Source organism: Chiloscyllium punctatum, chromosome 12, assembly GCF_047496795.1.
Source record: "Chiloscyllium punctatum isolate Juve2018m chromosome 12, sChiPun1.3, whole genome shotgun sequence".
NCBI classification, from domain to species: Eukaryota; Metazoa; Chordata; class Chondrichthyes; order Orectolobiformes; family Hemiscylliidae; genus Chiloscyllium; species Chiloscyllium punctatum.
Window position 1 is genome coordinate 43,198,849 of NC_092750.1, and position 13,680 is coordinate 43,212,528.

General features: G+C 39.5%; 1 protein-coding gene across 6 annotated transcripts in view; it reads right to left on the reverse strand.

Annotated features, from left to right (window-relative positions):
- adamts9 (ADAM metallopeptidase with thrombospondin type 1 motif, 9) overlaps positions 1–13,680 on the reverse strand; it is a 256,708-nt gene that overhangs the window by 199,422 nt on the left and 43,606 nt on the right. For all 6 annotated transcript variants that reach the window (XR_011962042.1, XM_072582481.1, XM_072582483.1 and 3 more), the window contains exon 4: positions 415–686. Coding sequence is in view for 5 of the 6 variants with exons in the window: in XM_072582481.1 (XP_072438582.1) it covers positions 415–686 (272 nt within the window). In the remaining variant the exon portion in view is untranslated. The remainder of the gene's footprint in view (positions 1–414; positions 687–13,680) is intronic.

The following is a 13,680-nucleotide window of genomic DNA, read 5'->3' on the forward strand; positions in this document are numbered from 1 at the left end:
CGTGTTTGTAGATTTTCCAATTTTCATTTTTAAAATACATTACAGTGTGAGACTATGATGTTTGACATCTTACAACTTCTAAAACAAGTTAGATTTTCAAAAGATGCTTGTCATAAAATATAAAACAGTAATTTTTACAAGTTAACTCCAGGAGGCTGATCTTAAGAACAGCTTTAAGTTCAATCAGGCTGAAGGGTTGATTGAAGTTGACATATTAAAAAACAGTGCAGGGACAAGGAGATGACTATAAAACATAATATTTTATTCTTCAGGCATCAGGGATCAATATGTTTAACTAGTATTAAGAGCAGCAACTACTGGTCTTTTGTAGTGCATGAAATACTTTGAAATAAAGTACTTTAGAAACTATTAGTATAATAAAGCACTTGAGAAAATATGAACAGACATACTTACAATGGACATTAAAGTGAGAACATAATGTTGAAGATTCGCTCCGTGATGTTCGACCATTCTACTGTCTGCAACCACCATAACTTCAACATACCGAGGGTAGGACAAAAAACGTTTTGTTCTCTTGTGACTTTTTGTTCTGGTGGTACTGTTGTCCATGATGGCTAAATTGGGTATTGCAATACTACTTTTGAAGTTATCCAGATCGGACAAAATATTGCTGGATAGTCCTTGATGCCATTTCCTTTTGTTTTTGTTTTGGCTATGTTTATGACCTATGATGAAAAGAGAGAGAGAAAAATATCCTAAAGAAAACAGGTTTCAGCTGATTTCCATCTAAGTAAAATTTCAAAACACTAAAGTAAAGTAAATTCACCGTAGTCATACTGGACCATAGGACTGTTGTTTCATTGGAGAGAGAGAGATGACTGATGAGTCACCATGTCTCAGGTGAGGGAACGGGCTGAGAAGAAGAGTCTATTACGGTAACCTTAGCCACTAAGGGAATTGAACCATGGTGTTGACAACATCTCTGCTTCACAAACCAGCCATCCAAGTTAACTGACCCCTCAAAATGCTGAACATCCAGAAGGAATGAGATAAGGTGCTGCAGAAAAGGCTAATATGCAAGGCATGATTGCACTAGACAAGTTTGTATAGTTGGGCTATGTTAGCTGGATAAAAGAATGGCTAACCAACAGAAAAAGAGAATCAGGATAAATTAGTATTTTTCTGGTTGGTAAATTCTAACTAGTGGCATGCAATAAGGTTTGGTTCTCAGGCTCCAGCTATTTATAACATACCTTAATGACTCTGATGCAGAGAAAAAATGTGCTATAGACAAATTTGTAGAAGACACTAAAATAGGTGGGAATGAGAAATAAGACATTTTGAAATGGATATGAAAAGTTAGGTGAATGGACCAAAGTTTGGCAGATGGAGTTGAATGCGGATAAGTGTGAGGTTATCTCTTTTGATCAGAAGAATGAAAAGGCAACTTTTTTTTTAAATGGAAAGAAACTTTAAAATGCTTCAGAGCAGGGGATGAGTTGCAAGTATAGCAGGTAATGAGAAGTCACTTTGGCATTTGTTGCAAAAGGAATGCATTAAAAAAATGGGGAACCACTTGCTGCGATTGTACAAGGTATTGGCAAAACTGCATGTGGGGTACTGCGTACAGCTTTGGTCCCTTATTTGAGGAAGTAAGTCACTGCAATGGAGGCAGTTCAGACAAGGTTCATTAGATTAATTCCAAAGATGAAAGGCTTGTGTTATGAGGAGAGATTGAGCAGTTCAGGACGATACTCACTTGTGTTTAGAAGAATGAGGGGAAATCTAATTGAGGTATATGAGATGTTAAAGGGGATTGACAAGCTGGACATGGATCAAGGGTTTCCCCTTGTCAGATAATCTGCAACTAGAGGACATTGTTTTGGGCTAAGAAGTGGCAGATATAAAATAGATGAATCTGTGGAGTTCACTGTCCCATAATGCAATCGATGCGAGGGCACTGAATAAATTTAAGGAGAAGATAGTTAGATGTTTAATTAGTAACGGCTTAAAGGGTTATGTGGAGTGGGCAGGAAAGTAGAGTTGAGACTGAGATGAGATCAAGCATAATAAATGGCAAAACAGGCTGGAGGGTTTGAATTGCCTACTACAGCTCCTAGTTCTTATGATGTTTCAGGCAGGGAAATTCAGTTGAAACAAACAAACAAAATATATTCTTTCCATAATATTCACTGGATTTCTGGACAAAAATATTTTCAAGTATATTTTAATAAGCATTAGTCAATTGTAAGGTATATATGTGAAACATATATTTTCTAAAATATGAATGTGATTTTTGTGCTCCTGAGAATATTGCACTCAATTATGAAACACTTTTTAATAAGTAATCTTTCCAATAACATACAGAACAGCAAGATGCACTGTGCCACTACTCAGAGGTAAGTGCATTTCTTCCTCTCCATATTCTGTTTTCAGTCTAACTGCAGCAAGATTTACTAAGCTCCTGTTGTATAGTATTGTGGCTGACATAAAACTACTCTCTCCCCACCCCCACCCTCCTCTAGCTTATCTCTCCATGCTTCAGGCTCACTGCCTTTATTCCTGATGAAGGGCTTTTGCCCGAAACGTCGATTTCGCTGCTCGTTGGATGCTGCCTGAACTGCTGTGCTCTTCCAGCACCACTAATCCAGTATAAAACAATGGGGGTAAGTTTCAAGTCTGTTGCATGCAAAGTAATGGATCATCTATTGTTTGATTGCAATGCAATGAAAGTCAGGCAAGTTTTATCATGGGTGGGCAATCACCTCCATTAGGCTACCGTGTTAGGTGGCAAAATTAAAATTTACAACCATTCTCTTGTCTATGCTGAAAAGTTGAGCTTTTGCAAATATAATATTAATACATATCGCTACAAAATTCACTCTACAGTAACTTACTTCAACCTTTCTTCAAGAATTCTTGCTTTCCATTCATTTTTTTGTTTGTTCTATTTTCTGTGGTAGATTTAGGATACAGGAACTGCAATAATTTACGCTTTCTTTATCTTTTCTCTTAATTACAGAGCTGACTATAAAACTGACTTTTCTCTTCCTATTATTTTCCATAGAGGATTTTTATCTCTTAGCACGATAATTGCTGAAGGATTTCCAAAGTGAACCTGTAATCCCTTGAAAGTCCACAAGGGAATTTCAGTGTGTCTGCAAGGTCATCAGCCTCCATCTGAGATCAGTTAGACCATGCAGAATGGCTCATGAATTCTGAATTCTGCACTGTTCTGTTTTTAATATTTCATCAGGCTTTATTTCCGTTTCACATTTTAATTTTAGTGTGAGAGCTCCTGGATGCCAGTGTGTTCCAGGAAAAACATGTCTGCAGTAAATGACTGTAGCTCAAGCAGCGTCAGCACAGAATTTATGAGCAGGAGGCTAAGATACAGATACTGTGACATAACAGGGAAAAGGGTAAATTCTTTGGGCACTTTATTCGAGAAGACAGACTCACACCCTTAGGATACGGTGTTCTGATCTAGCCACTGGTCAGGCAAAGCAAGATGTGAGTGCGAGTGAGGCAGATGAGGGGTCTCAGGGGACAGAAGTGCAGGAGCCTTAGTTTTTGCAATTGTCCAACAGATTTGAGGTTATTTCAGCTGGTTTGGGTGAGGTCTGCACAGTGGATGAACTCAGTTGTCATAACTAAATTAACAGAAATACACTCAGGTAGGGAAGCAAAAAAGGAAGCAGTGATAGTAGGGGACAGTATAGTAAAGGGGATTGACCCTGATCATTATAGCCACAAGAGACAAAGAGTCCAGGGCTGTGTTGTCTGTTTGATGCCAGGGTTTGGGGCAACTGCTTAGTGTTGATGAGGATCCTACAATGGGAGGATGAGGTATCAGTAGTCATAATCCATGTTGGTGCCAATGGCAGAGTCAGGAAGTAAATTCTGCACAGTCAGGATGAAGACCAAGGTACCAAATTAAGAAGCATATCCTCAAAAGTATTAATCCCTGGATTATTATCTGGGCTCATGCAAACTGGCTAAGAGAAATTAATGTCTGGCTCAAAGACTGGTGCCGTATAAGTGGCTTCAGGTTTGTGGGGTACTGGCACTAGTGATGGGGAATATGGGAGTTGTACCGTTGGATTCTATATCTGAATCATACTGGGGCCATTGTTCTAACACACCATATAACAAGGGAAGTAGAGAGGGTTCTTAAGTAGATAGTATGAGCAGTGGATAAAATTTGAGAATTGGTGGTAAATAGAAGAATAGAGACACTTTAAGAGAGAAAGGTGAAAATACAGGAAATGACAAATTTATTCTACGAGTGATTCTATACATAAAGCTATTTCCTCCCTGGCTTCCTTATCAGCCTAGGATACAATTCATATGGCCCTGGTGATTTTTCCAACTTCAAGGAGATCAGTGCCTCCAGTACTTTTCATTTCATGATGCTAATTTCATCTAATACTTCACCCTACTTTTCCAATCTAATGTCTGCATCAGCCCTTTCCTTTGTGAAGACAGACACAAATTACACATTTCGAACCCTGCCCAAATCTTTCACATTCACACACACAATGTTTATTTCTGACAGGTCCAATCTGTTCATTAGTCATTCACTTGCTCTTAATGTAGTGATAAAACACGTTTGGATTTTTCTTAATTTCTTTAATCTTACTCGCCAATGCTTTATCGCGCCCTCTCTTTGTATTCCTTTCTCACTTCACTTCTGTACTTTCAATACTCCACCAAGCTTCTTAAAGTATTGCATTTTTTGGGGCTATCATTAACTTTGTTTTTCTGCTTTGTCTTATCCTGTATGCTTCTGGATAACCAGGGAATTCTGGCTATGACAGCAGCACCCATCTTCTTTGTCAGGACATGACTGCACTATGCACATAGAATCTCACTTTGGAGGGCTTCCCACAGTTTTGCCACTGATTTTCTTTCACGTAGCTGTAAACATCAGCTAGGAAGGATTTAAAGAGAGAGTTAAGAAGAGCAAAGAGAGGACACGAGCAGTCTTTAGCAAATAGAATAAAGGAGAACCCTAAAACTTCCTATAGCTATGTGAGGAATAAAAGGATGACTAGAGTAGGAATAGGGCCAGTCAAAGACAGAAGTGGGAAGTTGAGTGTGGACCCTGTGGAGATCGGAGAGGTGCTAAACAAACATTTCTCATCAGTTTTCACTCAGGAAAAGGAGAACATTGTAGAGAAGAAGAATGAGGCATGAGATATTAGACTAGAAAGGATCAAAATTAGTTATGAACAGGTGTTATCAATTCTAGAATGGGTGAAAGCAGACAAGTCCCCTGGGCCAGATGGGATTTATCCGAGGATTCTCTGGGAAGCTAAGAAGGAGATAGCGGAGCCTTTGGCTTTGATATATGAGTTGTCATTGTCTACAGGTTTAGCACCAGAGGACTAGAGGATTGTAAATGTTGTGCCCTTATTCAAGAAGGGGGTTAGAGATGACCCAGGTAATTATAGACCAGTGAGCTTTACTTCTGTTGTAGGAAAGGTTTTGGAAAGGATTATAAGAGTTAAGATTTATAATCATCTAGCAAGCAACAATTTGATTTCAGATAGTCAACATGGTTTCGTTAAGGGCAGGTCGTGTCTCAAAAACCTCATTGAGTTTTTTGAGAAGGTAACCAAGCATGCAAATGAGGGTAGGGCAGTTGATGTGGTGTATATGGACTTCAGTAAAGCCTTTGATAAGGTTCCATATGGTAGACTGTTGGAGAAAATGTAGAGGCATTGAAGTGAGGGTGATTTAGCAGTTTGGATTAAAAACTGGCTTTCTGAAAGAAGGCAACAAGTGGTGGTTGATGGAAAATATTCAGCCTGGAGTCCGGTTACTAGTGGTGTGCCACAAGGATCTGTTTTGGGACCACTGCTGTTTGTCATTTTTATAAATGACTTAGACACAGGCACAGGTGGATGGGTTAGTAAATTTGCAGATGACACTAAAGTCAGTGGAGTAGTGGACAGTTTGGAAGAATGTTACAGATTGCAGGGGCACTTGGATAAACTGCAGAATTGGGCTGAGAGGTGGTAAATGGAGTTCAATGCAGCTAAATGTGAGGTGATGCACTTTGGGAAGAATAACAGGAAGGCAGAATACTGGGTCAATGGAAAAATTCTTGGTAGTGTGGATGTGCAGAGGGATCTTGGAATCCATGAACATAGATCCCTGAAAGTTGCCACCCAGGTTGATAGTGCTGTTAAGAAGGCATACGGTGTGTCAGGTTTCATTCATACAGGGATTGAGTTCCAAAGCTGCAATATCATGTTGCAACTATACAAAATGCTAGTGCGGCCACACTTGGAATATTGTGTACAGTTCTGGTCGCCATATTTCGGGAAGGATGTGGAAGCATTGGAAAAGGTGCAGAGGAGATTTACCAGGATGTTGCCTGGTCTGGAGGGAAGGTCTCATGAGGAAAGGCTGAGAGACTTGGGTCTATTCTCATTGGAAGGAAGAAGGCTAAGGTGGGATTTGATAGAGACATACAAGATGATCAGAGGATTAGGTAGGGTAGGCAGAGAAAGACTTTTTCCTAGGATGATGACGTCAACTTGTACAAGAGGGCATAGCTACAAATTGAGGGGTGATAGATTTAAGACAGATGTCAGAGGAAAGTTCTTTACACAGAGAGTGGTAAGGGCATGGAATGAGCTGAGAATAGTTCACAGGTCGGCGCAACATCAAGGGCCAAAGGGCCTGTTCTGCGCCGTATAATTCTATATTCTATGTTCTTTTTGCAAGCTTTACAATTTTTGCCTTATCCGAGTTTAGAACTTCTTCTCCTGTTCTATCTTTGTCCCGTTCTGTGATAATGCTAAATCTAACTGTGTTCTTTATCTCCAAAATGGTCACCTTCTGTTACTTCATCCAGCTGCCCACCTTCATTTTATATGACAAAATCTAGAATTGCACCTCTCCCATTGAGCTTGGAACATTCTGCTGCATATTCTTAGAAAGGCAATCTCTTTTGACCAGCCTGAAAAGATTGATGGTTTGTGTGAATATTTCTTTCAATTCTTTCACACTCAGTCCTGGTCCTGTAACCTGCACTCTTAAAAGTCCCAACATTATTGATGGTCTTCTCCTTTTCTCATGTGTCCCTTCTGCCAGGCTACAACCTTCTATGTAACTCTAGCCCCATTTATGATGTCTCTCGAACTTACCAAGCTTCCCCCTGAGCCCAGACCCTGCCAGTATCCCTTAGCCTTACATGCCCCTTCTTCAATCCACCTGTTCCTTCACCCTCACCAGTACACCTCATTCGCCAGTTGTTTTGCCCATTCTCTATTTGCAGCTAGCACCTTTTGTGTTGAGTGCTTGAGTTAGGCATCAGCCAGTGTGGCTGCTTCTCTTGGGCAGGCTGAATAGAATGAGCAGCCACTATCCTTACATTGTAACCATTTAACAAAGAAGCACCTTGGTTCTGAAGCACCCATAATGCTGAGACATGTGTACTCACCAGAGATTCATGCCACAAGTCTGCCCTACCTCATATCAGTCTCAGTCGGGTTTGTGAACACATGTTTTTCTCATTTTTGTCTAACAACATTGCACGCATGAATGTAATTCCAGTAGACTGGAGTATTAGAGAGTAGTCATTGCACGCTAATGAATGCAATACAGGTCTTGACCATCACAGTGGAGAAAACCAACCCACCTGAAAGATTCTGAGAACTTGATGCCAAAACTTTAACCAGGCATCAGGAATCTGAATTTTGGCCTCTCGCCCAATTAAGTTCCTTCTCCAGGATTTTTAAATGCTCTAGGTGGGGGCAGAACATTCTGCCCTATGAGTGCATGAACATGAGACATAAGACTCAACTATGTGAAAACAAGTTTTATAAAAAGCTGAAGTGGGTCAGAACAAGAAGAAAAAAAATGAATATTACTCACATTCATAAGTCTAAATATTCAGATTGCAATTTTTCTAACTTGTTAGCTGTTATTCTGTTATCTCAGCGTTAACACGTCCATAAAAAGACATTTTCCAAATGAATAGATTCATTCTGGTAAAATTACTGATACTTATTGAAAGCCATAGAATATTCATGCAGTCTATCAACATATGCCATCATTATAACCTCTTCATACAAGGCCATTTGGAACAATACAACTCTTTTACTACCACCAATATTTCCCAGACGAAACTTACGATCTTTTGCACTCAATAAATACAAGCATGTATCTTTTAGCTCCTCATGCAGTTTTGATTACCCAAGTGCTAAGTTTCAACTGAAAAAGTAAGTAGTAGAGCTATGCTATTTCCTAAACAGGGAGAGGAATCCAGTTTACAGGTCACCATTTAGATTACGTAAATCAGACACATGTTTAAAGAAAAATAAATATGTGCATGACATGGTTACATTTTCAGTACAGAAAGTTTGGTTTTTAAAGTGTGATTATTCACACTACTGTTGAAAGACCAGTTACACATGACTTAACTAGATGTAACTTGCTAACGGGTTTCTGACAGTGATGTGAGAGTGGGAAATTTGAAAATCTCACTGAATTCTTGGTGACAGGGACAGGGCAAGGTCCACTGCACAGTTTGTGTCAGAACCCTGAGTGACAAACTACAGTCCCACATATCAACATCCTGAAGTAGCAGTCAGATTCAGAGAAGATAAGGACAGTAAATGCTGGCTGCTCGCTGTTAACCTCCCTTTTCACAAAATCCATCCAATGATTTTTTTTAAATTACTGTAAAGCTAAACTCACATAAACCTAAGCCTAGTTTGACAATTGCCTCCAAATTGTGTTGTCCTACAGCTTGACTTGCTCTTCTAGCTTGTTTATTTTAGAACCCAGATGACATAAACTAAATGAAATATAGACAGCTTGTACATCAAAAAAATACAAATCTATTCCATCCGATTACATACGAGGAGACAAATTAGGATCAGCAGTAATTCACGTAGCTCCTCAAGCCGACTTGATTATTCCACATTCCCGTCGACGTCCAAAAACATTTCACCTGTTTTACTTTTGCTCCAAAGACTGTCAACCTCTGAGAGAGATCAGACCTCCTTATCCCTGTCTGAAGTGGGTATTTTGAAATAGTTACTCCGAATTCTAGCCTTTACCATAAGAGGAAACATCCTGTCCACATACACCCCTTAGGATCTTATATGTTTTAACCTTTTTATATTCTAAACTCTACCAAAAACAAGTCTAATGTGTCCAACATTTCCGTCCATTCCTGATATTAGTTGAGTAAGCTTCTTTCAACTGGTTGCAATGCATTTACATCTATCCTTGAATAAAGATACCAAAACTGTGTACAAACCTTCAAATTTGCTTTCACCAATACCCTGCATAAATGAAGTGGAACCTCTACATTTTTCTATTCAATTCATCTTGGAAAGGATAACATCCTATTTCCTAATTACATTCTATGCCTGCATTCTAACTGATGGCCTGACCAGATTGTTATTTTCTTCTTTTGATTGCTGGTTCTTCCCTACCCCATGATTGTTTCATCTTCAAAATGGCTCAAGTCCCATTGATGTTCTCCCTTGGGAATACTTTCCTATATATGGTTAAATTAGTCACCTACAAGGAGCGAGAGACAGAGGAAATCATTGAAAAATCCCAAAAAAATCACAAGGAAAATTTTGAACAATTTTGACAGGGTAAGGAAGGGATATTCTGTTTCCACTAGTTGGTCTGTCAGTAACTAGAGGTCACAATTTCAAGATTGTCAGCAAGAGACCTAGGAGTGAGATGAGGAGAAACCTATTTACTCAGAATGTGCCGCCTGGAAGAATGGGGGAGAGACAAATTTCACAGGAGGTTTCAAAACAGAGGTAGAGATATATTTGAAAGTAATGTTAGAGAGCTACAGAGATAGGATTTGAAAAGGGAACTAGCTGGGTAGCTCTTTCACGAGCCAGTACCGACATGATGGGTCGAATAACCTCATTCTGTCCTGTAAAGTTCTATAATTCTATGAACTTATGCTACACATTAAACACAGTTAAAACAATGAAATATATATAAAAATCATAAAATGTACAATTTGTAAAGAGTCAGACACTGTCACACAGTTTCAGTCAGATGCTAAAATCCCATTGGTAAAGCCACCATAGCTCTTCCTGACCTTAGGGGTTGCTCTGTTATTAGATAGAGACAACTGCTGCTGATTTGATCTGAGGGTCACCACATCTCAGGTGAGAGGAGAGACTGAGAAGGACCTCAGCCAGTGCGGGAATATGGGATGTTTTGGGTAATATACATGGGACAATTATGACAAGCTGCGATTTATTTCCTTAAGTTTATACATTGATATGTAGTTTTAAATAACCTTGAAATAGATTGGAAAAGAAAAATAAACTTCAAAAATATGCAGTAAAATTTGCTAACATGTTAATAATTTTGAGATTTAGGGCTAAGACACATAAATATACTTCTGCTGGAGGAACATTAGGATAACCAGAAAGAAGTGAAGTAATCCAATGAGACAGAAATTACATTTGGGAAGTAGTGTAAAGCCTGTAGTATTGGATCAGGCTGCCATTACATGTCCTCTTAGATATTCACCTCCACTTTCTGCCATAAAAATTAACATTTGGCAGAATGTTTCAGTGGCAGCTAATGCAATATTGCCTGTAATAAGTCCAGAGCAAATCTATATCCCTATACAACAGCAGATTATATATTCAACTACCTTTCAGAGGCAGCTAATGCAATATTGTCTGTAATGAGTCCAGGGTAAGTCTACATCCTATACAACAGCAGGTTATATGTATAACTATCTTGGTTCAACATCCTTATTTTGAAAAAAATGAGCTGTGCCGCAGAATATCAGATCCGAAGAAACAGTACCTGGGACTTCGATGTTGTGGCCATTTCGGAGACATGGTTAGAGCAAGGACAGGAAAGGTTGTTGCAGGTTCCAGGATTTAGATGTTTAAGTAAGAACAGAGAAGATGGTAAAAGAGAGGGAGGTGTGGTATTGTTGGTTAAGGACAGGAAAGTTGTAGTATGGGCTGAAGTTAGGAACAGGAAAGGAGAGTGACCCTGTTGGGAGTTTTCTACAGGCCTCCGAATAGCTCCAGAGATTTAGTGGAAGAATAGCAAAGAAGAAAAAAAAATTATCTTTGAAAGTTGCCACTCAGGTGGATAGAGTTTGTAAGAAGGCCTCTGGAGTATTATCGTTCATTAGCAGAGGGATTGAATTCAAGAGTCGTGAAGTGATGTTGCAGCTGTACAGGACTTTGGTTAGGCCACAGTTGGAGTACTGTGTGCAGTTCTGGTCGCCTCACTTTAGGAAAGATGTGGAAGCTTTGGAGAGGGTGCAGAGAAGATTTACCAGGATGTTGCCTGGAATGGAGAATAGGTCGTACGAGGATAGGTTGAGAGTTCTCGGCCTTTTCTCGTTGGAACGGCGAAGGATGAGGGGTGACTTGATAGAGGTTTATAGGATGATCAGAGGAATAGATAGAGTAGACAGTCAGAAACTTTTCCCCCGGGTACAACAGAGTGTTACAAGGGGACATAAATTTAAGGTGAAGGGTGGAAGGTATAGGGGAGATGTCAGGGGTGGGTTCTTTACCCAGAGAGTGGTGGGGGCATGGAATGCGCTGCCCGTGGGAGTGGTAGAGTCAGAATCATTGGCGACCTTTAAGCGGCATTTGGATAGGTACATGGATGGGTGCTTAATCTAGGTTAGAAGTTCGGCACAACATCGTGGGCAGAAGGGCCTGTTCTGTGCTGTATTGTTCTATGTTCTATGTTCTAGTACTTAATTTGCTCTATGAATAATGAAAATGTTACCTAGAAACAGCGAGATGACTCTAATGATGCATAATCAAAAGAAATTGGAATATTTAAATGTTTCAAAGCCTGAGTTGTTCAAGGGAATGCATGAAAACCTCATAACTCAGTGAGTTAGAGAACCACCAACAGATAATATGCATTGTGACTTGCTGACAGGCAAACAAGGGATGAAAGTCACTGTCGTCTATTTGGTAAAATAGTGATCATAGAATAATCAAGAGCAGTATTTTCAGGAACTGAAAAGTCCCAATGGCCAGTAGTTTGAACATAATGTTGAGCCAATGGGTTCTACAGTAAACTGTCCTCTCTTCTCTGCCTCCTGATAGCTCCTGATAGCTTAGTTTGCCCAATGCTTGATGCTGCTTGTTCAACAAGCTCTTGGGGTTGAACTTTACACCAAGCATATTACACTTTTCAAGTTGGTGACCAACATTCCTTCCAGGTAGGGAATGGCAAACAGCCCGCCATCGCCATCCTGACAAACAGGCCATTTGGATTCATGAAGAGGCAGAATTAACAGAATTCATCAAAATCCTCAATAATTATCAAATCTTCATCAAAGCCACAACACACAAGGAAAGCATTAATTCTGATGCATCATACCTAACACTCAACATTTCCTTTCCTGCAACTTACGGGAGTGACATTTCTTTGATTATTTGTCCCCAATTTTCTTGTGCAACTCGATTGTTTTTCTGGGGTAGATTTGTTCACTGTCCTTGTGTATTTTTAGCATTGTTCTGAGTATACTGTTGCATCTTTTTGGATGGCCAAACTAACTCAATTTTTGAAACTTGATGATGTCTATCATGCCTTTCCTAGATTTCATTCTCCCAAAGTCATTTTCGTTGTTTACTGTATATTTCAAAGATATTCTGAGCATTCTTATCTATGTCCACATTTTAAACATTTGGAGTGTGTTGGCCATTTAATTTCCTGTGGTCCAGGTTTTACAGCCATAGAAGGTATTAACCAGACATAACAGGCAGAATCAAACCTCTGGGGCCCACAGAAGGCAAGCAATGGTGTAGTCAGAGCTAAGAACAGAGATGCCAGAGGGTTCTATTTTCTTTTCATCGCATGACTGACCAGGAATCTCTCCTGCTGTTTACCACCTATCACAGGTATACTTGGGAAGGATTTCCATATCGTCTCCCAACATGTTTCACCACATTATGAATGCACTTTCTTGGCTCATCAAATCCTGGATTGCAACTTGAACTCAGGCCACAAGCCCTCAGCTATCAGCTAATTTCCTGTTTGCTTGGAGTTTCTTGTTCCAAACACTACATAACTATCAATGTTTTCTCTTACTGTTCAGGTGGACTTGTTTATTTACAATGAGTCCTATTTTCTCAGTCACCATTACTAAGATTAGCCTTAAATTCCAGTTTCATTTTAGTCCAGACCTCTGTAATATTAGTCCAGTAGCATTACTGCTATGCCACCTTCTTTCCCTTAAATTGTGGTGTTACACAATGCTTAGGGAGTCAGAAATGCTATGGCACCATATTTTTTACATGCATATTACAGTTGAGAGCAATGGATAGTAACAGTACAGGCTGACCAGGAACCTTTCCCACTCTTAACGCATGCAATTGGTACTTGCTGGAAGGATTCAATGTGTTTGGCCACATTATATATCAAGTCTTGAAATTGATGGTCAATATAGGTTATATATAGAGAATTTCTAGCTTAGAGGCAGGGATACCAGCATTGTATTATAAGACTTTGGCTTTCAGATGGTTTTCTTTTTAAAACTTTGAAAGGATTAAATGGTTTTAGGTAGAAGTGTCTCAAAATAAAATAAGGTGTAAGCAGAAAAGAACAGACCAGAAGGTTTACAGAAGCACTCTAGACAGAATAAGGAAGAAGATGACAAGAACAACGGGCTTGTCAAGAAATGAGTGATAGAAACAAAGATGTATTCCAGACTGCACAAAC